The sequence below is a fragment of the Lineus longissimus genome, chromosome 7 (assembly GCF_910592395.1).
Source record: "Lineus longissimus chromosome 7, tnLinLong1.2, whole genome shotgun sequence".
Taxonomy (NCBI): domain Eukaryota; kingdom Metazoa; phylum Nemertea; class Pilidiophora; order Heteronemertea; family Lineidae; genus Lineus; species Lineus longissimus.
Window position 1 is genome coordinate 5,414,430 of NC_088314.1, and position 26,349 is coordinate 5,440,778.

General features: G+C 40.5%; 1 protein-coding gene across 1 annotated transcript; it reads right to left on the reverse strand.

Annotated features, from left to right (window-relative positions):
* Window positions 1-601: 601 nt before the first annotated feature.
* On the reverse strand, window positions 602-20,687 carry LOC135490767 (constitutive coactivator of PPAR-gamma-like protein 1). The gene is made up of 15 exons (XM_064776233.1): window positions 19,835-20,687; window positions 17,957-18,039; window positions 17,606-17,810; window positions 17,296-17,381; window positions 16,855-17,053; window positions 16,462-16,595; window positions 16,073-16,222; window positions 15,373-15,523; window positions 14,749-15,007; window positions 14,405-14,519; window positions 13,928-14,134; window positions 13,413-13,614; window positions 12,927-13,147; window positions 12,651-12,808; window positions 602-12,503 (listed from the first exon to the last, which is right to left on the reverse strand). Exons 1-15 carry the CDS (start codon window positions 20,556-20,558, stop codon window positions 12,317-12,319), a joined length of 3,081 nt encoding a protein of 1,026 aa, XP_064632303.1. The 5' UTR covers window positions 20,559-20,687; the 3' UTR covers window positions 602-12,316.
* Between the last annotated feature and the right edge of the window lie 5,662 nt (window positions 20,688-26,349).

Genomic DNA, 26,349 nt, shown 5'->3' on the forward strand with positions numbered 1-26,349 from the left:
TGTGTCCCAGAAGACTGAGCTGAGATGCACTTGATGAAGTGGTAGCTATGGGAGGTGTCCTCAAAGACAGTAGGTTGTTCTCCAACAAAGAACAAGATGTACTGGATGACATGGTAATTAGTCAGGATGTCCCAAAAGACAGTAGGTTATTCTCTAACAAGGACGAGATATACTGGATGAGGTGGATGGTAGCTATCCAGGGTGTCCCGAAAGACAGTATGTTGTATTGCAAGGATGAGAAGTACTGCATGAAGTGGAAGCTATTCAGAGTGTCCCGAAAGACAGAATGTTGTTCCCCGACAAGGAGAAGATGTACAGGATGAACTGGTAGGTAGTCAGGGTGTCCCAAAAGACAGTACATGTAGATACGTCTCCAACAAGATCTGATCTACTGTCTAGGTGCTTACAGGTTGTGCCAGAATAAATGCAATCCTGGTCCCAATGGGGGCCAGAAGTGTGCCAGGTGGAATGCACATGCAGCATGTCTACAAGGTGTCTCAGATTGGAAGGACTGATCAACTACATGGTTTTACTGTACATCAACTTCATGAACCAACAAACACAGTTTTTAACTTTTAACAAAATTTATTTTAATTCTTGATACCAAAGTTAACATAATTTGTCATTTCGAACCTAACAACACATTCCTCTTTTATTTCCTAATCAAATGAATACTGAAATCATACATTCTTTGCCCACGAAAACAAGGTGAGAAATGGCTAGGGGCCATTGTGCTCACCTGTAGCAAGGAACATGGCTCCCATGTGCAAAATGTACATAACAGAAGCTGTGCTACAGGTGAGTTAAAATCAAGACAAATAGTAGTCAAATCAAGAGACATGATGGAGTCTTAGCATTCTACAAGATGACCTATACCACAACAAGGAGCTTATAGCACATACTCAACAAGTTAGCGAGATCAGGTCAACAAGCAGGAGGCGGTGAGGTCAAGAGCCTCGAGTGCTGAATATGTACACATTGGGTTCAGTTATGACACAGGTGACACTTTTGGCAAGTAACTTAACTGCAACTACCGGACATCATTTGAATGATTTCAAATGATGGTGCCTGTGCTGGGGCAGCATAACGCTATTCAAATTGTGGAATAGGAGTACAGAAGAACCTCTATTTTAGGAACACCCTTTGGACTTACAATGCTGTCTTGAAAGGTGTCCTGATTATAGAGGTCAAATAGTATAGAAACGACCCATTATGGACCAAAATCACTTTCCCTCATCGAGAGGAAATCCTATTAACAGAGGTGTCTACAAGGTTAGGTCCCAGTGTACCTTGTGGTGGACTCAATGCTTGAACGGTGAAATTGGGAGTCCATACTAGAACATGTTGAAAGCCCTTTTTAAGAAAAACAGATCAGATATTCAAGTTAAGTTTGTGAAGCACCTTATCCCATCATGCCATTTTAGTTACTGGAGAAGAGTCTAAAAGAGAGTAGTGCGAGTCTACTACAGAGATTCAAATATTTCAGCTGAAAATCTTCATAAGTACACAGGCCATAATAAAGAAACACAAATTGCTTTCTCAACAAAAATAATAATCTATCAAAAATCGTTGATGCAACACATCATAATAAAGCCTGACTAAGCCAAAAATCAGAACAATCAACAATATTGTAACTTTTTCACAATAAATCTACCGGTATTGATATCTTTAAAATTTTATCTACAATGTTTCTGATCTTGAATGATGCCCAGATTACTATCTGACAGCATACAGACCATTTTCACAAATAAAATCAACAATTTTCACATGGATCTTAAAGAGTTCATTTCCAAAACACACAAAAAACCTCTGCATTAAAATCAACTCTAAGAGTAACCACCATTTACAATTGTCTATATGCAGTCCAACAATGACATCACAGAAAGGGCTGATTCAAACGTTTTTCCGGAAAAAAAAACATGCATGATATTTGACAAATTTTCTCAAGATCAAGGATACCAGATAAGGTTTTGGAAATGAACTCCTCAAGTACATTAATCAATATATAAAATGCCTTTTACGATATCATGGACTCACAAGAAGTGTTCATTAACATTTTTTCCCACATGTATTTATAAACAGGTGGTACAAATGACATAAAACCAGGAACAAAGTCTTAGTTTTGAAGACTTTAAAATCAATCTCCGAGAAGTTACCTCCCAGACCATGTGACCGGACCGCTGAAATGTTATTGGTTCGTGCCAGAACAAAATTGCTGGAGTAAAACTTGCTCAACTAGTAAAAAATCCATCGTCAAGTCAAAAATGTATAATATAATTTCCACCAAAACAACAACACAGAAATATATTTCATGATCTGATTTGTGATTCTGCAAGTTTGCAATTGGCTAAAGAACCATTTCTTGTTGATATGAAAATCTTTTTGTTCAAATCATGAGAGGACTTCTTCATAAAATGAATACAGTGCTATGTACAAACGACTACCATACAAAATAAACGTGTTTGAATTGTCTGTAGGCAATTCCTTTCCCTCTTGGTTAAACAGTAAATAAATGGTTTTAGAATGTTTCCTCGGGCCTCAGGGAATGAGGTTGTGCCTACTCAAATCTTTATTTTGGGTCCCCTAAGCCATCTCACAGAACACAAGTTTGAAAATAGCCGAGTGGACTTCTTTTCAGACTGACGAGGGAGGGGGGGGGCATTTTATTTTTGTTCCAAAGATTTTCAAAATCCCCTTTTAAATAAACATGTGGCAACCAATGAGTCAAGTATATCGTGCCATGGTCGCAAAAAACACTGTAGCCAATAAATTGGGCATTTGTTACATCACAGGAGAGAAGAATCCACTGATCTTCTTCTTTGATATTCAAAAGGAGGCGGCATTTTTTTATGGGTGTCTTAATTTATAGTTCCGTGCTTGCTTCGTACATTAACAATAAACCACACTACGCTATTTGGCCAAAGCATCTCAACAACACAAATTCCTTTATAACTTCTGAACAGTTTTCTTGAAATTTGTTTCAAAAAGTTGTGCAGAAACTTGGAATTCATTTCTAAACGCCTTTCATTAGTAGATACTAATAGAAAGCATGTATAAGTCTAACGAGGTCCATCTGGCAGGATCAATCAAAAAATTCTGACCTACTCAATCTATTACTCTATCTTACAGAGTTCTAGCCAGGATGTTTTTACCAATGCCCAGGATTATTTCATACCTACCACAAATGCATGGCACTGGTCCCGAGATGCCCAAAGTTCTTTAAATGTCAAGAAATATGGTTGGCTTTTTATCATATCATCAAAGAACAGGGATGGAAAACCCATTTTCAAAAATACGTGTAAGCATGAGATCAAGTTTCTGTGAAATACAAGCTCTAAAACATGATATAAAGATCTTGAAGAGTATTGTTGAAAGTTTTCCAACGTGCTGGTACAAAAGGCCTGGCCAGAACCCTGTCTTTACCTACCTGTATCAACATATCGCAATAAACCTTCACGTAAATAACTCTAGGGTCGACGGCAAGATCAGCTCCCAAATAACTATCAAGCAAAAATAAAACATTACAGGCTTATTATTTCACTATGTTATAAGTTATTTTACAAAAGTTACAGTCAGTAATAAATGCCTCCTCTGATTGCTTGTAATATAATGCAAGTTTACAACAAACACTGTCTTAGCTCACCTTCAGAAACTTCTGGAACTTTTAACGATTCCTGATCAATAGAACTGATCACAACAATCGACTTGGCAAGATAATTTCTGTGGCTTATGTACTTTTTTTCAACAATGAATTGCAAACAAATGCACAAAGCCCTTTTAAACCTATTTAAGTATATGGTGATGCATCAACTGGTACCCAAATCACACATCTTTCGAAAGTTGTTTCTCATAGGTTGAAGACCAAATAAATTTGCATGTGTTCACAATATCAATTTATTAAACCACAGAAAACCCTTTGGAACCTTCCATGTCTTTCAGTGCAGAAAAAAAAAACGAGCAACAGCCTTTCTCAAAATGCTGCAAAAGATTCGAGATCGACACTCCCAAGTCCCAACACTTTCTGAAGGTGCCAAAAATATATTAACAACACTTTTCTAACTAAAACCTGAAAATGTTTTGAACTTGCGGCAAAACTTTGCTGTGACAAATGTCTACATGACCTGCTCTGGCAAAAGACAGACACCAAGATTTTCCACTACATCTCGCAAAAAACTTCATATCTACTTGATTTATGATGGAGGCAAGACTTTAAAACTTCTAATTCAAAACAATACTGAGGGACCAACTTGTACACTGTTTTACTTGACGATCTTCTGACGGCATAGAACTTGCTCAGAAAGTATATGCAATCAACTTCCTAGAAAACATTCTTTCCGAGAAGAAAAAGTTTCACTTTCCCCTTGCATCCCTTTTTCTGTATGCTAGAAGAGCCTGAGCTAGCTTGGATATTTTTGACATTATATTCATATTTCAAATGACATTGCATTATTTTTCAGAGTACATGAGCGGTGTTGGATCTAAGCAATGTCCTTGTTTCGCCATCCATGGTAATGTTTTCAGCCCAAATATGGCAGGACAGCATGTGATGAAGAAGGGATCCATACCGACAGAGCAGAAGGCCTACTTTTGGCATTCAATTGGTTGTTAAAAGGATATTCACTGCAAGTTCAAAGTACTTTCAGGCTATACAATATTAATGGTACAAATCTACATTTAATCACAGCATCAATCATACAATACCCGACATATAAAGAAACCGCCACATGTTCATATCAAATGCAAAATTACAAAAGTACAAAAGTAGACTTCTTCCAAGTTTTATAAACAAATATCTCAACAGAAAATGCCAGGCTAATCACAATGATTTAGGAAAATGATGTGAATGATTCGGGTCACCTCAGAACTACATTATAGCCCACTTCACAAATGGAGGAATTCACGACGTTCGTAACCCTTTTTTGGCCCAGGACAATGGGGAGGGTACAAAGGTATCAATTCTGAGGTGACCAACTCGTCAAAGAGACTGAATATGTCCCAATAATGAAACCATTGAATTGTCCAATAAGGTATCCACAATCCAATGTCATGGTTACAGTATATTGGCATTAAGTCTGAGAAAACCGATTCACCTAAAAGTAAGTCACTATTGTCCAGGATTTCATTTGGAAGGGGGAGGGGAGGGGGTGTACAAATAAAGTTTGAAAAAAACACACAATTTCTCCCAAAATTGTAAATAACCCCTTCTGAGGCGTTACTTGAACATAAAACCTTATCAATTGGCTCACAAATGCCCATTAAACTTCACATCACAAATTTTTGTCATCGGCTTTCAGGTGGGTGGGTGGGTGGTGGTGGGAGGGGGCTGACATACGTGCATCCCCATCCCCCTTCTCCCCGATCATATGTGCATCCCCTATCCTCCCTCTGGGGGAAACCCGGATCATCTCAGAAGGAAATCCTACATTTTACCCCGATACCCCTAACGATGAGATATAGTATGCTGCCTTTAAAGTACGGGGTATCATGATAAACATCGAGTTGACATCAAAGTGTGTCATATCGGCCAACATTTTGCACTGAATTACATGAAACAACATAATAATGTGATGAATGAGCCAAAGAATCTTAAGTACGGTATATAATTTGGATTCAGAATCCCTTTGCAACCTTTTACAGGTTAAAACACAAATGCTACAAGGACCTCCGCAGGTGCAGGTGTCTCCTAGAGAAAGTCTAAACCCAAGATAGCGAATGTCTTTCCAGGAAATCCTATCGGGAGTGAAAACTAATAGCACATGTAGCCACGTTTTATAAATCTTCGTGCTTCTTGTCTGCTGTCTCTTTTTAACTGTTTCGCTATCGAGCCGCCTTGTTTGCCACAGGTGCCAGGTAGACTGAACTGAAGGAGCAGCACAGCAACCTTCCAAGACATTGCTTTCCCACGAGGACTTTTACCAATACGACACTGAATCTTTCTTAGTCCATCCACTGGGAAGCTGAGGCAAAAATAGGTGCTGAAAAGGTGGTGTTGAAACAGTTTGGAGACATTTGGTGTTTAGTCTGCTCTGTTTGACAGAATTGTTTTTGGACAGAATTGATGTAATATGAATACGTATCCAAAACCTTTGGATTGATCTTATAAAATGTTTGATCTGAATGCGTTTGACAGCTTTGAAGGATGAAAGTCTTTGCGACAGGTAACACTGATGGAGAGAACAGAATTATGCTTTGTTTGTAAATTGACGAAGAAATTCAAAGTCAATTGTAGAATATAGGTCATCAACAACTTGAAGTCAAGTTGTACATCACAAAAAATTCAATAACAAGTTGGCTTTTTTCGCAGCTGTGATCTAAATTGCGAACATAGAACAAAACTAGGGCGATGATGTGCTCATTAACAGTTAGCACCACGAAACTTACCTGTGAATTACATCATTATGAGTAGTTTGACGAAATATTTTCAAGAAAATTATCTGTATTACAGCACTATTAATTATCATAGCATTATATGGAGTTTGATGAAAGCTTTTTTTAGAGCTCCAGAGCATTTGCAGTAAATTCCTCAATTGGGACAAAACAAGCCTGGACTATTGTAATCAAATTGCATACATGATGGTCAGGATTCAATTTTTGAACTCGAGCCTGCTCTGTCTGGGGCATGTAAAAATAGGGAGAGGCAGGCACACACCACTGAAATCTTGCTCAGAAGTCAGAAATGGTTTTGTTGCATTTTCACATTTGTAAGTTGAAACATGGAAGTTCACACAAACAGAACACATTTTTGATAATTTAACAGAGACCCTACCAGTAAAATGAAATGTAGTCACATTTCATGCATTAGCACATTTTTTTCAACACTGGCATAAATTTTTCAAAGAATGACATAAATGCGTGATGAATGTATCAATAAACAACAAAGAAGTTAACAATCAGTTACACAGAGAGATGGAGGATCCTGGCACGAAAGATACAAGAAACCAACTGATAACCAAGTCACGTTTCTTCATAAAGGAAGATCAAGAGGCAAAGTGGTTAAGAGTGCTTAGGTTGTGGGTTCAACGTTCGAAGAATCACAGTGCTTTGCTCTTTGAGTCCTTGAGCAAGGCACTTAACCCTACTTGGTTGTCTCCACCAAGGAGTAAATGGGAACCGAGACGGCCAAAGGTGAATGCCAGTCTTGTGCGTTAAATACATGCAGCTTTAACAGGTGATACCCCAGAGAGTTGAGCATGAATTTGGAAAGTACAGGCCAATAGCCGGGGCAGTACAAAAGTTGAAGCCCCTTGAGAGATGAAACTGCGCACTGGATTTAGCACTATAAAACTTTCATCATCATTTCATAATGATTATCATAAGAAATAGCCAACTGAACCCGGAACTACTGTTGCTGTTTTGATACATTTTCTCCGGCCTACAAAAGCTCTGCAGGTCAAGAGCGTTCTGGTCGGAGAAAATCTTTGGTGAATCTTGAGAGACATTTTAACTAGTTTCTTTGGGAAATCAGTTGAAAACTACTATGTCCTCCTGAGATACAAGACAGACAATAGACTGGGGTAACATGGCAATAACTGTCAACTGCATGTGGCAAATTCCAACAAACTCATTCTTGGCAATCAGTGGTAAAATCAAGGCAAGGTGAGGGCGAAGGAAGCAACCTCTAATGACATGAAATGATTCTGAACATCAGGACATGACAGGGTTCACGGCTGGTATGTTTTGCATCAGTGGTAAACTTCACTGAAATCAGACTCCATAAGATTTATCATAGGAATTCAAGGGGTAAAACAAAGAGATTGATTAAAACAGTGATACTGTTACACAGAAACTCAAAGTGTTTTCGAGAAATGAACTTGAAAAACACTGCAGCGTCAGAAATTGCTTCCTTCACATAGTGATTAGTTTAGGATGTGTCACTTAAAAACATACAACAGGCATGGAATGAAAGCAGACTTTAGTCGTAAGAAAAGATGCATACAAGTTAAATTGTGCCTAGTGACAGATTGTGCTCAAGTTTTGGTATAATAGATGGCGGTTGACAATTTAGTAACACTACAGTACACCAGGGGGATTGTGTAGTGATGTCAATGGGGTGATGAACATGGAAATTATCCCATCTGCAGACAAATTGATCTTACAGGAAAGAGGTGGAATGGTTGATGTGGGTGAGGTTTTGAGGAAATGAGAATGCATTAGAAGTTGTTGGTCAAAGGACAGCATCAATGTGTCTTCCTTGACCTTCAATGTTTGGTCTCAATTCCAGCAGTTGCCAATCACTAAAACAGCATTACTTCCACTGACCATCGAAGTCAATGGCGCGATTCTGACTGACTGCAGTGACATCACCTACAACCCCTCTGCTTCATTGCCTTGGCTAAGTTGTCTGAGAAACAGGTCGGTTGCCATAGATACAAACTTGTGGCTTGAAATTCCATGCGAAAATCTGTCGAACTGGGAAGAATCCATTCCATGAGCAACTTGTCAAATAAAAGGTATCTGAGACAGAAAAGCCAAGGACTTTAAAGCCAGCGTTCCCCACAACACTAAGTCGTTCAGTACCAAAAATACAAACACTAGCAAGTAAAGAATCTGCCAACAGCAAGAATTTCTTGCGGCCGCTTCAAAGGCAACTAGCAAATCTTTGAAAACTTTGCATGACATGGACCAACAGGGCCCATTAACCGATGAAAGTATGTAAAATGGCCACAGAATGAAAACAGCAAAATAAGGGCTTCAGAAGATTTGACATTTAAAGGCGAGGTTGTCATTATGCCCTACAGAAAGCATGTGGAGAACGCTGGTCATACTTTTTACATGAAATACATATATCCTCCTGAAATATTGTACTTGTGAAAATAAAGCCATTTGAACATAGTTACTTTTGTTTACTCAGTCTGTGGTTGGTAAAGTCTGCATGGTAGCCATTTGAGCATGGAGTATACATGAACAATTGTATTATTGCCACATAACTGGCCTTACTTTAGACGCATAATAATCAGACCCGTGTAACAAGAACATCTGTGACATTTCTAACGAGGTTTACTTCAAAAGTATATGAACACTTTACTTGACAATGACATGTAACATGGTTATATCACAATCCCATTTAAAGTTTAATGATCTTGAACAACACCAAGTCACACATGTAAACAAGAAATGGATTATCACCAAGAACTCAAAATCTTTTGATTAGTATAAAAATATTCATCACATAAAACATGTTTCATGAAACTGATTTCTTGGAAGATGCATCTCAAAATAATACGGTTACGGTTATTCTGTACTAATTAATGCCTAAATTCAACTAATTATATACCTACATGATTATCTTACTAGACCACTACGTAATCAAGGACTAAGAACTTATCAAATGTTTTAACTAACAAGGACATCACGTCGAAATATGAGCAAGAACTGAATATGTGGAAAGCATGTTCCGAAAAAGAAATAATCACACAAAAATAAGAGCACAAGGGAAACTACCAAAGGATGAAAATGAAAAACGTGGTATCGAAAAAAAGACACGATTCAAACAGATGTAATGACTATAAAATGCGGCAATGCAATGACGTATCAACTCATAGTTTTTTGTTGTAAAGTTCCTTTAAACTGACAATAAATAATGGCCATTGATCAATGGCTTACACTCAAACTAGAACACGCTTAGTTTTACAGGCAAATTCCATCAAAAATCTGTCATCAAAAACCTGTTAATTTTCAACCAAATCACACCAAGTACAAATTACGACACGTTTTCAAATTTTGCCATCTTACTTTTTAAGCCATTTATATACCAACATTACATCGTACTTTTATATATTTAAATGAGATATTTATGTTTTATATGTGATTATCTGATGGGTACATTGGTTATAGGGCGATTACAGACGCGAATGACTAATCTAGGTAAGGAACGTCTACTGCATGCTGGTAAACGCCAAGTAGTTGTTTGCATCCGAAATTCAAACAGAACACACCTAAAAAATCTCAACATGCTTTCAAAATGTCCACCTTTTAAATTGTTCATTGTTCTTTAAGTCAATAACTCAGGTGTAGATTTATCTTGAAAATGACCCCCTCTCTAAAATCCTGGCTACACCTCAGTATTTAACTTCAGTTGCAATATCAACATTGACTTATCAAAAGTGAGATTCTGAAATGACAACAAGGTGACTTGCACCACATGAATGCAATACATATATTTGGCTTGAACAACAAATAACAGACACAACTCCAAAACACTAGACAACATCAAAATTGTATGATTCGTGGTCGACTGGAAAAAACAATGACTGTGCTCGTACATTCAACAAAGACAATTAACGAAATTGGGCAATGAAACCTTTTCTCTGCCTCATTGAATTCTGATTACAAAATTAACAAGGGCACGTTTCATCAAGTCAACAAAAACTTAACAAATCTTCTAATTTACAGCAGCAGTATTGAACTAATAACAAAGCCTCTTTTTCATATTCCAAACCAACTTCTTCGAATTCAAATTTTCTCTTTGATATTTATTAGCTGGAGTCGCGTGGCGTTGCCTAGTTTTGTAGCGACAGCAATAATGTTACACAGCGAAATAGACATATGATGACACCAATTTGATCCTTTTTATACTATAATTTGAAAGGCCTGTCGTGCCTTTTTTGCAAAACATTTTGATTAGCTATAAACTTCTCACAAATACTAGATTAATGTTCCCATAGGTTATTGATACTGGTGCCTGACTTGCCACATTGCTTCCATAATGTCAAGATGGTTGTTTGATCACAGGATTCGGCTGAAAAGCAGTCAGACAGTAGTCGCATACTGACAAGACCACACAGTAGTGGAGAAAATGCCCATGTGTTACGCCCAATACAGATAGGTTTATAGACTTCATAACTACAACATTTTTTATAGCAATATATCACCGTTTCTTTTCAGAAAACATAATGAACAATTTCGAACATAGTTTTGATTTGTTAGTGTTACACTGTACCTTGGAGTTTCTTGGGTACCGGTATATTGCCCAAACGTGGGTTACACACACTTTCATCGAAATTTAAGGTTCGAATTATTTTCACAGGCACGAAGAAGTTTCTTATTTGAGTTGCAGCTGAATATTTTTATTTGAAAATATAAGGATTTCCTTAACCTTTTGCTTTCGACCCTTCGCCTTAATACTTGTTGATTGAAGTCCCAAGTACATCCTCAAAGCCCTAGAGAGTGACAACAACATGATCACATTCAAGACACGTATCACCTAAAATTGCAAGTCAGTACAGCCCTCATTTAGAGGAAGAGATAAAACTAATTCTTTTATAAACATCAGTCCAGCTAACAATTAATACTCTAACTGTTCAACAAACTTTATAGATCACACAAGATATGAGGTTTACAGGAGTATGGACCTGAATAATAAGTACAAAGTCACAAGTATGATATCCTAAATAAAAATGACCCATGAGTACTGAGACTTTCTTAAGGTGAAAAGTACTTGTGTCAGATGTACATGTATATACACAGATTTTACAAGTACAAATCACGACATCGCACAACATCTAAAACATTGTTCAACACAACTTGCCTGGTGAAGACATACCAGTAATAAACACTGAGGTTCTACATGAAAGAGGACAACATAAACGTGTGCAGCGCTTTACCAACCACAAACCTCTAAAATTCTCTAAACCCACACAACCACAAAAATTGGTAACAAAAGCATTTAACTTTACAATTATATCAAAAACTCCAAAATAAAGTCACGAAGTCAAAAAGTAGCACGGGCGTTTCATAAGATGTTAGAAAGTCTTATACAAATAACATTTTCTCCAAATTTGTGCGTAATGTCAGCTTGAGTCAAATTCACAGTTGTAGCTTGATTTTCAAATAAATCAATAAATTCTGGCACGCCCTGATCGTCTGCTGAACATCTGTTTGGAAATCCACCATCCTTGTGCAATCAGCAGCATCTGAACACCACAAGATAATATGCTCCATTTGAGATCAATCTCCTGATATAGCTTCCGTTCTTCAGCACCTGATGATATTCTGTCCACTGTACTTACCAACTCCTCTCGCTACAGACTCTTTACGGAACAACGCCTCCTACAGGCTCGGACTATCAATCAATAAAATCAACAACCTCAATAGGCCAACAACGTCTTTGCAGCAGTCTTGAGTAACCATGGCAACAATAAATAACAATCTGGCACCAATACTACCTCCATCACATTGAACCGGTATTTACGAGACCGGATCGCACTGCCATACCATCTCTCCATCCAGGCCGCAGTGTGTCGCACCACAGCATCCGCTTCACTCCTCTAGCCAGCGAAACTTCAAAGATTAAATCCTCATTTGACCAATTGTCTCCTCAGTCGACATCACCAGGTGTTGTCCTCGGAACATGGATCCCACTGTCAGGGCTGTGACCAGCGTGCGGGGAACTGTCCGATCCGCTGCTTGGACCAGGATGAACTTCAAGAGTTAGACTAGTGTCACCCTCCACATCTCTGTATGACTCTTCTGTGCTCAACTGACTAACATAGATGGACCCAGACCTGCAAAAGAAAAGTTACAACTTAGCTCATACCATACTCCATTCACTATCTAAAGTCTGCGTTCTACGGGCTTCAGAACATTTTTAGCTCATCCGTAATTTCAAAGCTCAGGACTGCAAATCTGATACGAGATGAAGATATACTTACCCATCGGGTGCCTCAACTGTAGAACCTCGTCCTCGAGAGCTGCCACCTCCTCTGCCTCTCCTCGGTGAAGATGACCTTGGTCTGCCAAGATAGCGTGCGGGTCCAGTACCCCTGAACACACCACGTCCCCTTCCCATGTAGCCAGGTGGAGTATGAGGCTAAAAGAATTCAAGAGAAATCCTATTGGACCAAGAATTGGTTCAACACATAAGGGAGATGTCTACAAAATGAGGTTTTGGAAGATGTTGGCCTGAATGGAGCACTGATAAATCTTACCATGAACATTGGATGGCCAAAGTGTGGCGGTGGGGCCCCTCTACCTCTCATCGGAGGCATCTGCATGCCGTACCCTCCACGCTTTGCCCTCCCAATACTAGGTGGGATTGGCTGAGTCAATCCAACTGGGGAACCTCGACGTCCCTGACCACCACCGGCCCAGCTCCCAACCACCACTCCAGCAACCTGCAGTTCTCCACCCCTGGGGTCATATGTCGATGCTGGAACAAGAAAACAGCAAAGATCAGCAAGTTTGATAACCCCAATCGTAAGGTGAACAGTAATTAAGGATCCTCCGTGAACACATAGTAGCTAGATCAAGCTCATTTGCCCTTCACATTCTTCAATTTGACTATGCCATATCACAACTTGATTAACAGGGAACCCACTGATCAATTTAAGCCAATACTTGTAAGGTGATGATGTCCAATTATAGCATAACCAATAGTGCCACACACCAATAGAGTTTCGCTGTAGAGAACTTACCTCCCCCTCCCCTGGCTCTACCAAATCCAGGCCTTGATCTTGGTGGGGTCTGATGAGGGGATGATCCAGCCGGTTGGTACTCATAGTGACCACTACCATGAGATGGGGGTCCACCAGCACCAAATGTTGGCTTGGCAAATTCGAAACTCACACCCTCCATTATGGCTTGTCGCATCCTCTCAACAGCCATCACCATCTCCACCTATGAAATGGAAAAGGGATCCATAGTCTAAGTCCATTACCGATACAATCATTTGGTGAAATACTGAATCAGGGGGAAAATTAAGTAACTGGAGGAAGACAAAGGAGTGAGAAACCACCCAATGAGCGTGAGGAGTCTTGATGAGATGGTGGTCGAAGGCAGACCAATACACAAATAAAGACCAGCATCATCACCATAGCATAGCAGAGCATTCAATGTCATTTGTACTCCGACGAAACAGTAACTAACAATATATCATAATTTAAGATTACAATTTTACGCTACTCAGGATAATAATCAGATCTTTCCTTACCTGTCCTTCACAGATATCCACCAAGGGAGCACCACTGCTGGCTTTGATTAACTTGTAATGGAACACCTTACCATCAAAGAACCTCCAGGGACAACACATCGACCATGGAATTGGTGCCCCACAGACATCATTGGCATAGATGGCGGCTTCCACTCCGGACATGAACAGGGTGCCTAAGTGCATGCCACGAGGCTGTATACTGGGCAACTGAAAGAAATAGAGGAAAGATGTTATCAAAATAGGGAATTCATCGACACTTTTACAATGCCCAATTGATACAGCACCACTGCTCACACTGCTTCAAGCTCAAGACCTCTGTTCAACTTGGAGGCCACGCGAGGGGGTTTGGAGGAAAGCTGATTGGATGTGGAGGCATGAGAAAATCTTGACCATGTCGGAGACCATTTTTTTAACCTTCTCAACAGCAATCATCTCAGGTTCTCGAGCATATGCTTCAAAGGTGACATTGATACTAACCTGGATTTCTTGGCGAAGGTGATATGTGTGTAAATGGCGCGAGACACTCTGTGCAAGGAATGCATCAAGTTCATGTTTCCTAAGGAGACAACTGTCTTTATTCATCATCATGAATCTGCAACAAAATATCACAAAATCTGAAGTATTATCGAACAGATAGAAAAGTACATTCTGAGAAAGTGGAAGTGGAAAGCATTGCAAATATCATTTTACAAAATGATTGAAATGTGTTCTTTTAGATTCTCTGTGGATGATGAGTTTGTTTTGGAATAGACATTGATTCCTCACTGTCGGTATAATTTCCTTCAAGCCAATCCAACACGAGATGAAACACCACCACGTACCGTAAAACACAACACAGGATAAGCAAATGCTGCGGCACGTAGGACGTATTTAACATCAGTGGCGAGTAATCTCCACCCATACAACTAAGGAATGCACGGAGTCTTCTGTTCTTGTCCTCGACTAGTTGACCAAGCCAAAGCCGCTTCACCGTTGGTACCTGTGAAGACCAGTCTAGCGTTGTTCCGTGGACTAGTTCAGGTGTTGCCATATCACAGCCTGGCCGCACAACCCACTCTTTCACAACAACCTCGGGGCTACCTTCTGCAAGCGATACATGTGAAAGAATTATGAACAATGAATTATTTCATATTTCCCCCGCTATATTTTTGAGGATCAGTACCCATCGAGACTGGTTGAAGCTGTCTTGTGGCACAGTGGTCTAGATTGGTGCCCAAAATTCAGGAGAGGCAGAGATTGCCATACCAGTTGGTGTCTCTCCTTCCTCTCAATTTTCATAAAAAATCTCGCAAAAAGTCAAACTTTGCACGCGTTATTTATCTAAAATGGAACACCAAAGCTTGATATTTTTTTGAGCAAAAGAAGTCCCAAATCAAGGAAGGAGTTTGCCAGCATTTTGATGGTCAGGTTGTTTGATAAATATGGTGTTAATAGACAGTCCAAACACTTGCCTCTCTGCACTCTTTTAGATTGTCCGGCATTGCTGTTGAACAAAATGCCATACATGCTCTGGCGTATTGGGCGGAAAAAGTCAACTGCTGGTGGTAGATCTTTACATCTCTCATCTTCTAATGCAACGTCTATCTTCACCTCACCCTGTGGGAATTAATGGAAACTAATTATCCAACTCCGCACATCTTCACTCTTTTTTTAACCTTCAAAATTACCATGAACATAGCATAATGCAACCCGAGCACTGTCACCGCACAAAAGATTTCCTTGACAGTTTTGAATTAACACGACCTCGACCTCGACTTTCACAGCTTTCAGCCATTTTAAAGAGTGTTGATGTTATTTTACTAGTACTCTTTCATTAGCCTACTTCCAATACTAAAGTAAACTAAATCCATTAGAAAGGTTGCCTCAGTAAGTTGCCGATTAATCTTGATTTTTTTTTTACCACATTTACAATTTGTTAATACCATGTTTACATCTGAAGTGCATTAGCAAAATGAAGAAGAGAAAAAAACTGCCTGCTCATATTCAACTTCACAGCACAGTTCAAAGACTCCTGCTAAAGGACAACAAACTTGGGTTTTTTCTGGTAATCAAAATCTATATAGACATTGTCAAAAGTTCAATTATCCATACCAAAACTGTCACCGCGACAATAGGGCTTCGAAAAGTTCTAAAAGCTAACCATACCTGTGTCAAAACTTGGTAGATGAATGGACTCATCAAACCTTTCTGATGTCTTTCACTGGCTATTCTCATGATTTCTGGCGATACTAAAAGTGGCCCAACTCCAGCCTCGGCTAACTTCTCAGCACTTGTCTTGTGAGCAGCACCAGACAACTGCAATAGGGTATGAGAATTTATACTTTCATATTTGATGGTTTAATTTCTTCACACTAATTCATCGGGCTGAATAAACCAGGTTTAAGGTAAAAGTACGGCATTCTCCATGGAATTATCTACACATGTAAAAGAAGGGTGGAAATCGCTGATTCTTCATGAAAAACATTGGTTGGAATTAAAGAGGGATGGTAGTAAGATTTAAGATTCTGCCCTATATGAAAAAAAGTTGCACCTACCTTGCTTGATATCTTCATGCCTGGCAAAGAAGCTTCTGGACTAAGTCGGTTTGGACTAGATGAATTACTACTTGATGATGAACTGGAGATGGAGCTTAGTTTGTGTGGATCACTAAGTTTTGGACGAGCACTCCCTACAGAAAAGAAAGAATCATATAAACAAAAGATATCAGACCCATGCAAATGAGCACATACAACAAACATAAAGACTCCACTGCTGGACTGGCCATGCTCCTGGATGTGATTTCTTGTGAGGTCCATGTGAGGTCATCTAACAACTACTGATAAAAGAAGAACTTTAAATGTCAAACTACATGGACTAAACTTGAAGGCTAGGCTATCAGGCTACCTTTACCCCTTTCGTTACTACCCTCGATTGTCAGTGGATCTTACCTGAAGGTTTGTCTGGATCTTCCTCTCGTTCAGACTCGATCTTCTTAATCTTTCCATGGAGTGCTTCAGCCTTCAATTCCTTCTGGGGCCTTTCTATCCTCACTTGACTAGGGGGTTCAATGACTATGGAGGGTGTCTGGGGCATGGCATAACCTGATTCTCCTTGGATGTAAACAGACTCGGCCTCGGAGAGTTGCTCCTGAAGACAAGGGTAGGATTAATAGGTGATCCGACATTTGTGATATTGTCCTCATCTTGTTACATTTAAAAGGATTTTAATCACTGAATAGCATTGGTTGTGCCAGGTAACTCCCGCTTGGTGGGGACGGAACACTACTTTCTAACACAACCAACCATAAACCGAAACAATCCTTCTCCTATTTGGTGTTAAGAAGACCCAAAAATGATTGTCACATCAGGCACATCAGACAAATAGTTTACCTCGTAAGCCTTGCTGGCCTCACTTGGCCTCTCAGCAGGGTAACTCCCAGGGTCCTTGGATGGGCTTTTTTGTTCTGGAAAAACACCTGAAAGAAAAAATCCCAGAAATATAATCCACAGGACCTTTCACAAAGAATCTACAGTGGAATCTCTCTACTAGGGACGCCCACACGATTGACAGTTGTGGTTCATAAAGGCGACATACTTCAAGATCTGTCAAGACTGAAGTTTTTTTTTCAAATTTCATAACATTTGCCCGATAGACAACAGGAATGAGGCACCTTATCTCACACATCACACAAAAACTGACCATGCGTTTTAGGGAGGTACTTGAGAAAACCTTCAGCGGTTCCGTTGAGGTAATACTGCACACTCTGTTGTAGTCGTTTCATTTTGTTTTTCAAGTCAGTTTGGGTTGGGCTGAAGACCTGCCGACCAACTGCTTCCAAATCATCCACGGAGTCCAAACGGCGCACATACTGAACCACAGCTGGAATGATGTCCTTGTCATGAAGCTGAAAAATATTCAAAAATATGTTAGAAAACAACAACAACTATTCAATCATCTTCAATAATTGGAAATAGATAACTAAAAGTTTTTTTGCAAGTCGTTTTGATAACTCATTTCCCACCAGTATGTACTTGTGGTCATGTACCGTACCTCTATGTTCCATTCTCTCGGATTTTTGTTCAAAAGTTGACAGAAAAATTCCCTAAGATCTTCTTCTGTTAAGATGTGATTACCTGAAAAGACGAACAATGAAATGCGTTTCACAACTCTGCCAATAAAATGTACGACATCATCTCAACTATGTGGTTAGGCAGAATGGCTTTTGAAGAAGACCAGCAGTTTTCACTAGAGAGGGCATACCAAAAAATCAATCAAAAACCAATGCCATTAGTGCATACACTTCTTACTGATATACACTACTAGCAGTAGTAAATTAACCAAATGAGTTAGCCTTTAAGGCTGTACCGAGTTGCATGCACACATTTTCCGAGGCGCTGTTCCAATTTAACTGTTCCAAAAAATGTTTAAAATTACACCATGAAGTGAAAAGAACCTTGAAAAGTCAAAAGGCAGATTGTGAAGAAGGCATAATTTGGAGTCAATGTCAAAAACAATCTTTTTAATATAATGATAAGAAATATTTTTCTATTTTGCTATTAAATGTACCATGGGCCTCAGTGGTGGCCATGACATGCAAGACTACAATACTTGCAATACTTTATTCAACCAACTTACATTTAAAGTTAACTTGCTCTCGAGTGTCTGTTATTTCAAAAATTCTTTACAATAATGGGCAGATTTCTTTTCCATCGAACAAGATCGTCTTACTTCAAAACTGTCAACTTGATGAAGCCAATTCTTCCCACAAGTGAAGTTAATTACTTGAATTACTTGCATTATGCCAACAATACCTCACCATTGACAGTTCATACAGTAGACCTACAGCACCATCAGTATCTCAGCCTAAAAGGGTCTAAGCAATGTCTCTTACAACTATATATACGGTGCACTCGGGGCTATCATGCTGGCGCCACCAGTGTTTCTGCCAGAAATAAATTCAAGGGGGGGCAAAACCATAATTTTGTAGAAAATCCTGGTCAAAACAACAAATTTTGCCTGTTTTTGGACAATTTAGGGGGGGCAACTGCCCCCGTTGCCCCCCCTCTGGGGGAAACCCTGGCCACCTATGGTACACTACCAGAACATAAATCTTTAGGTTCTATGTATTTACATTGTTCATGAAGGCCCTCAATTTCACTTTTGACCCAAAACAGCAAAATAAATCCCAGAAAATCAAGTCAGGATGTTTATTTATGTCTCGGTCTCTGCCCGAGCGAGAAAAAGACCTTATATTTGGGCTGTGCTCCAGATAAAATAGGCTTCTTCTGAGTGTGAAATTAAATCCCAGTTCAATCAGAGGGAACATCTGGATTCTAGAAAGCCCCTATCTTGACATATTGCAGCCACAACTTTGTTTTCTGTTGATCATCAAGTCAGGTCAATGCAAGGCACAATGTACTATGCAGGTAGTTGCTGCATGAATGAACTAAGAGTATACTGCCTTCCCTACTTTAGGGTGTCGATAGGCCCTTTTCCACATAACGGCGATGACAGAATACATCATCATGGCCAAAGACACCAGATTATTGCTTTACAGTCATCTTACTTGTTTGTGTGTGACGACTTATGATATTGTTCAGCATGTTCAATGCAATACATCTGGCCAAAATTTTCGAGAATCTTGAGTGACCATTTGTTTCAAAACCTTGTCACAAAGCATATGTATGTTCCCACAAAATATGTGGGAGGGGCACCCAAGTCCTTTAATCTCTTTGAAACAGACTGAATGAATATGATACAGTCAAGCAAAAAAATGTTGACAGCTGACAGCTCTCAAATTGGATTGTTGATTTTGACATTCATGACTAGCTGACCATGTTTTGACAGCTGTCAAACTCATAATACAAGTCTATAAGAACATCTAACACCGACATGATTACTGACAATGACAACACTCATCAAACTCACCAAGCAGAGCACCAAAAACACAAAAACGGTTTGGATGCAAATCCAACTGTTTTGCGACCTCGTCCATGACAAACTCCTTGGTCATCAAATTTCCACTAAACTTGAGCTTTAGGCAGTGGGCTGAGAAAAAGCGTGGAGGATCAAAAATGGCATAGTCAGCCTCCTGAGCCAACAGTCCGTCGAACCCGTTTTCCCGAAGATATGCAATAACCTCCTGTCTGTGATCATCCATTGAGGAAGCAACTGTCACACCGAGGTCACGAAACGCCATCCGTAAACATGTCCGTACACAAGTCGGTGGCAACCACCATACTTTGGGTGGTGGCGTCCCTTTTAGATGAACATGGCGGAATATTTTGGATGCCTTGTCGCGGTTTTCAACTTGGGTTTTGGCCCATTCACCAAGCTGCTGCAGTTCGACAGCACCGTTAAAAAACACAACCAAATATAGCTGTGCATTTTTGCACACTTGCACCAGATTTACAAGAAATTGCAGCATGCGATTCCACTGTCCTCCACAGACCCAATCGGAGTAGAACCCTCCATACAAACGGTCTAAGCACGTCTCTGCATCAATGACCAAACACAAGCCTGATGAAGGGGCAGCTCGTGCCCTCTTGGCTGCTGCAGAAATGGAACCCCGGGAAATTTCGAGCAGGTCCACCAGCTGACAGGCGTTCGGACAAACAGTCTCTATGTAGTGCAGCAAGCTCTGAACACCCATTATGCGACATCTGCACTCTCTACGTTTAATTTTTCACATCATATCACATCGCTTTTTCGCAAAATTTCCTTTCCGTAGCTGTCAGGAGGCAAAACTTGGAGCGCTTTTCCAGCCCACTTTTCAACCAGTGCTTGCCATGTGCTCCGCTAAGCATAGACACAAGCGCATGCGCAGAACGGAAAACCCTGGTTAAACGTGGTAGAGAAATTATGCAGATCATAAACATTTCATTTTAAGCAGACAGCTTTGCATTTTGACGTTAAAAAAGACAATTGGGCACTGGATATAAGAAAAAATGGCTCCGGCTACATTGTTTTACCATATGCATAATCTCTGCAAGAAGTACTTTGCATCTTTTATCAAATAAACCCATATTCCAGCCCTGTCTCCGCTAATTTAATTGACCTCTCTGGTTGGTTGATTGATTGACAGTTCAAATGGAACCTCATTATTACTGGTAGTATAAGCGACCCTTGAATTGCGTGTCCCCAAGTGACCTTAGAATGAGAAAACGTTCCTATCATTGATCTATAAGACTTGCAAGGGTATCAGGGATTTCTTGCACACTAATACCCTGGCTTATATTTTCCTGGAGCCTGCAGCGGGGTCAACAATCCATTATCCTGCCCCATGCAGTAAGTCCAGCCCCCCTTCCCCACTCCTGTTTGAGATACACTTTCTGCGCCCTACGATTTTCTAGGGGAAGGTGGTCTTCTTTAGTCCAAACCTAGGGTCTAAAATCTACGAGAAAACGAAAAAGAGGGACTTAAACCTATTCAGAAAGATTTCATGCAACATGACATAATGGGTGCTTCTTCATTTAAAAAGGTGACTCATTATTATTCCTTGTTTTCGGTATAAAAACTCATAGATAATAAAAATATTGCGGTAAGATGATTTAAATGTGATTTTAGGAAAAAGATTCCCCACCCCCACCCCTCGAGAGAGGTCGAAATTTAGTAGATGGCCATTCCCTAGATAGTGGTAGTGGTGGTGGTGGTTTGGGGGGGGGGGGGGATCATATAAATGCAAGTATTTGCTGAGTCGGGGGGGGGGGGGGGTCAGGGGAGTCTAACCCCCACCCTTGCAACTTGGCCGGTGCATCTGGCCCCGCCATCCATTCAGATTTGTCTAATTAGGCATTTGTCGAGTGTCAACCGCAACCAGGTAGGCCTACTGCCATCAGTTTTCCCCCAATATGGTCCACCTTTTGCCTCACGAAATTGATATACCACTATGAAGGCATCTGTATGCGATTTTATGAGCTGACGCTTTTAAATTTCCCGCCCCGAGCTATCCCAGGGTCGCATTCCCAGGGTTGCTCAACATCAGAACTTTCTGGCTTATTTAACGGGAATCTACTTTGCTCCCCAAGAGATTATAATGACTACTGTTTACGAGAATGAGCTTTCAAGATGTATAAACGGCTTCTTCGCTCTTGGTCGAAAAGGATTGCATTGCTGTATTGCAGGGTTAATACCGAGGGACTATCACTGAGGTGCTGCCAGTGCGGGCGCGTATAGAGTTAAATGTCTCGCTCAGTCATAACGCTGTGAAGGATGTGCTGCTGGAATGCCCCGATTGTTCCAATATTGGTCATCTTGTGACGATGTGATTCAAAAGCAAACAAGGACTGACAACGAATTTGAGGGCTTCTTTCCAAAATTGCACTGAAGACAGATTGATCAAATAAAGTATTTTTATGTAGGCTATATTATTATTGATGTCTTTTTGGTGGCACGTTCTGCATGAGAGAAAGGACTTTGGGAGGATTCACAAGTCTTCTAAGATGACTGTGGTACCAAGTAGTACTCAAGTTGTACTTAAAGAGTTGTCAGGTAGATATTGGGTACTACCGGTTTCGTGAGATCAGATAACCAGCTGACAGAGGTTGGTTGTTCCATTGTCCGTCCTTGCGAGATGGTTACCATGGTACAACCAAATCAGTTGTCTTGTATCACCCATGTAGAACGCGAGTGTAATGTTGTCTTGTACAGCTAAAGGACCCTTTGAAGGTTGTGTCTATGTCTTCCCAACCTGACCAGATAACCAGCTGGAAGAGGTTGGTTGTTACGTAGGCTGTCCTGTCGTCTCCAAAGTTCATTAGTAAACATAATGCTCAAAATTGATTCATGAAAAAGGTGAAAGGGCAATATTAAGCAAGCAGTAATGGACAAAAGTGTAATTTCATTAAATGAATATTGTTTTTAGACACTATAACATTTTAGGCCTACTTTTCCGTAAACCACGAGAACAATGTATGTGAAAAAAACAACACATATAAGTGAGGCGCCGAGTATATAGTATTTGTAAGGTAAAGAAAAGCTCGGTCTCTAAAGTCTGGAGGTCCGGAGTCCGTGAGCGCTGACAGTCTAGTGGCGCGGCCGACGGATAGATCGAGAGGGCGGTTTGGGGTTCCGCCGCAGGTGCTTGCATGCATTGGTCGTATCCCCGATACCTTTACAAAGACAACAAATCTGGTGGCATCCAATGACGGTAAAGGAATTGACGGTGAAGTTACAAAAAATCTGGTGGCATCCATGACGGTATAGGAATTGACGGTGAAGTTACAAAAAATCTGGTGGCATCGAATGACGGTATAGGAATTGACGGTGAAGGATCTCGTGGCATATCGGATGCGCATCCGATGACGGTTTTATATAAATATTGTATATATATTTTAGTTTTATACTATGTAATATGTTAAGTGCAAGCTCTAGTGAACTCACACAGCTGTTTGACATAGGGAAGCATCCCCCCCCCCCCCAAACCCTGTCCTTCCGATATGTTTTGGCCAGTTCATTGGGGCTCCGCGGATACTCCTAGCTTCTGACATGTTTAGCTAGTGCATTTGGGGGTTTTGGAAACATGTGTAAGGGGGAGTCATTTTGTGTCTGGGTCTTGAATCTCACAAAGACAAAATCTTCGAAATCTGATACATAATAATATAATTGATTTAGCGCTAACGAAACCGCCTTAGCTGATTTGTGATGCGAGATGGGTCAAAGAAATATTGATGCTACAAGATGTATATTGTGGTCCTTTAAAGCGTCCCAGAAGGACTTATTGAGGGGGGGGGGTTAAAAATGCACCAGCATTTTCAGTGGATGAAACAATTAATAAGGTCTAGGGTGAGACAACGGTAGTCTCATGCACTAACGCGAGCGAGCGTATTCCATGGTTTGTAAAAGGGGATTGACCCATGTACTAAAGTGACGAAGCGTCTTCCTATAACACAAGCGGAACAGGATAAATGCAATTAATTGTGTCTGAAGTGCATTTTGTCGATGCCATTCGGTTACATCTGTGCCACTTGAGCGTCCCAGATAAAGCTTCCTGTAGATCTAGAGTTCATTCAGAAATATCCAATTCGGACATTCGAAGTGTCACTGTGAAGAAGCCTCTGAACCGTCCATCCCAGAGCAGATTAAAACATATGTCCTGTATGTCTAATGGACGTGTCCGAATAATTATGGTGACAGTGGAGTTAATTTTTTTGCTGTGTTGGGCACATACAGGAACGTTGGGGATGGGGAGGGGAATGCCAAACACATTGCCCGAATCCTTTGGGATAGACGACGGAGAAATCTACACATCGTCCGGGTGTATAAAATTGGAAGTTTCCTGGTCGGAGTTGTCCATGACGCTGTCCACCATCCGCGGATACCCGAGTCACCTCAAAGCAGGCACCTTTCGGGGAAGAGTAAGACATCCTAAGGAAATCAGGGGTTAATGTTCACATCTCCGGCCCTGACAATTTCGGGGACTCTCAGTACACTTGGGTGGCACAATCGAAGGGGGGGGGCTGATGGTCAGCGTACATGTATATAGATAAAGTCTTCGCAAGTGTAAGCAAGCTAGGGGTTACGTGAGGTGAATGCACCAACCAGTACCAGTCCCACTACTAACTCAGTGTTGGCAACGACTCAGAAACGTAAATAAGAAATTTAGAACAGAGGCTCCATTTCAGCACAAGTTGGCGAAGTCCTCTACACCCGTCAAGCAAGCCCGCGTACAATATTTGATGGCAAGCCCAAGGTGGTACGGAATTAAAAGTTAGTTACCAGAAACCACACATGCTTCTGTTTATAAATGAAAATGACACTAAACCTCTCTTTAATAATTGATTTGTGCGAAGTTACGACTGGGTGAAGAATTTCTCACATTGTTGTCTTGGTGCCTCTATTCAATTAAAATGTTCATATCCCGCCATGCAAATATCAATTAAAGGTCATTTTTTGTCGGCTGTGAAAATAATGTAGTTCAACTGGAACTGTACTGTACACTCTCTTTCCTCTCTCATAAGCGAACCTTTTGAGAGGAAGGCTCAGAGACGATTTACGATAATTCAATCTCAACATGGCTAGAAAATGGAGACAGAGTTGTGACTGATCATCCTACTCCAACCAGACCTCCTGTGATCCGTTACATAATGCTGCATAATGGTAACAGTTACTGCCCTTTCTCCACCAGAGAAAAGAAAACAAATCCCAAATGAATGTAAGACGATAACTGTTGCGTGTTTTTTCATAGCAGGGATGATCATTCCTAGAGGAGATGTAGGCTTTACCTGCCCTGCTCCTGGCACCGACCAACACCGCGATCCCCGGACAGTTTCATCCCCCGGGTTGATCCCAAAGCCTCCATGGAAACAGGAAGGTCAGCTCCCAGCTTGGCATCACCACGACCGGATAATACGGCGGACAGTGTTGCATTGGTTCCAAATTTAGCCTACACTCCCGAGACAGTGGTGTTCATGGTCAACCCATGTCGCCGCTCTCGTTGATATTTAAACCAGACAACCAAGTATCTCACTGAATGGCTTAGTGAGAATCTTATTTGCCAAATTAAATTAGTCGGTGGCACCGAAATATCCGCGAAATTTACCAATTGTATGCAAATTGGCTATCAGTTGCTTGACCTGCGTAATGGGAGACAAGTTGTTTTTGCTCTATGATCTGGGCGGAGACGGATGGGTTGAAGACAAGGGCACGGCTGCCTTTACAACAATGGCTGTTAAAGGCGTGACTCGTTCGTGAACATTGTTTTTGACTGTCCTGCGGGTAATTCGAAATAAACATTGCCGTATTAGGCCCACGATTACCAGACACACCAAGGTGACGAAAATTCAACTGTTGAGTTGGCCTGCATCGGTGTATACCAGCAATGATGAAATTTTACATTCAATTTCATGTTTCAATTTTTTACAAAGACAATGTTTAGTGGATCCGCTTGCAAATGATATAATATTATAGGGTTTGAGTTGCGGCCAAATAACCGGGCCACTAAAGGTGGTCCGAATTCGTTTTTTTAACCATGCATCCTCGGACACTATGTCCAAGTGTGGACGGATATTTGTGGTTAAAACTACACAATAACACCAAAGTTACGAAAATCTGAATAAAGAATACATTTATCGTTTTTATAGACCAACTAAGCACATAGTGGTTGTTCTAATATCAATATCGGGCCTATGAGAATAAAAATGTTTTAATATGTATACAATGTTTGCCGATTGTATTCAGATTTCGTGTAACTATCGAATATTCCAATCCAGTCCACGCTGCGATCGTGGGCAGTGCCCTTTGCTCGGGTGGAGGACATCAGTGATGTCATAGTCATCAACTAGGCGCTGTAGGGTTAATATTGCAGAATTTATCAAATTGTGAATCAAATATGAATTCATGTGCAGTAATTGAATGGTATTTTGATCGGTAAATACCATTGACATACTTATTAGTCTCGCGATAATGTCAAGTGCAGATCATGACGTCATCGCTCACCACCAGGT

Excerpts from the sequence above, each read along its gene's own strand:
- LOC135490767 (XM_064776233.1), bottom strand. The coding sequence starts at position 20,558 with ATGGGTGTTCAGAGCTTGCTGCACTACATAGAGACTGTTTGTCCGAAC. Across the intron at positions 17,811-17,956 it reads CGAGAGAATGGAACATAGAG|CTTCATGACAAGGACATCAT; the intron begins GTACGGTACATG and ends AATATTTTTCAG. Across the intron at positions 17,382-17,605 it reads GTACCTCCCTAAAACGCATG|GTGTTTTTCCAGAACAAAAA; the intron begins GTCAGTTTTTGT and ends TTTTTCTTTCAG.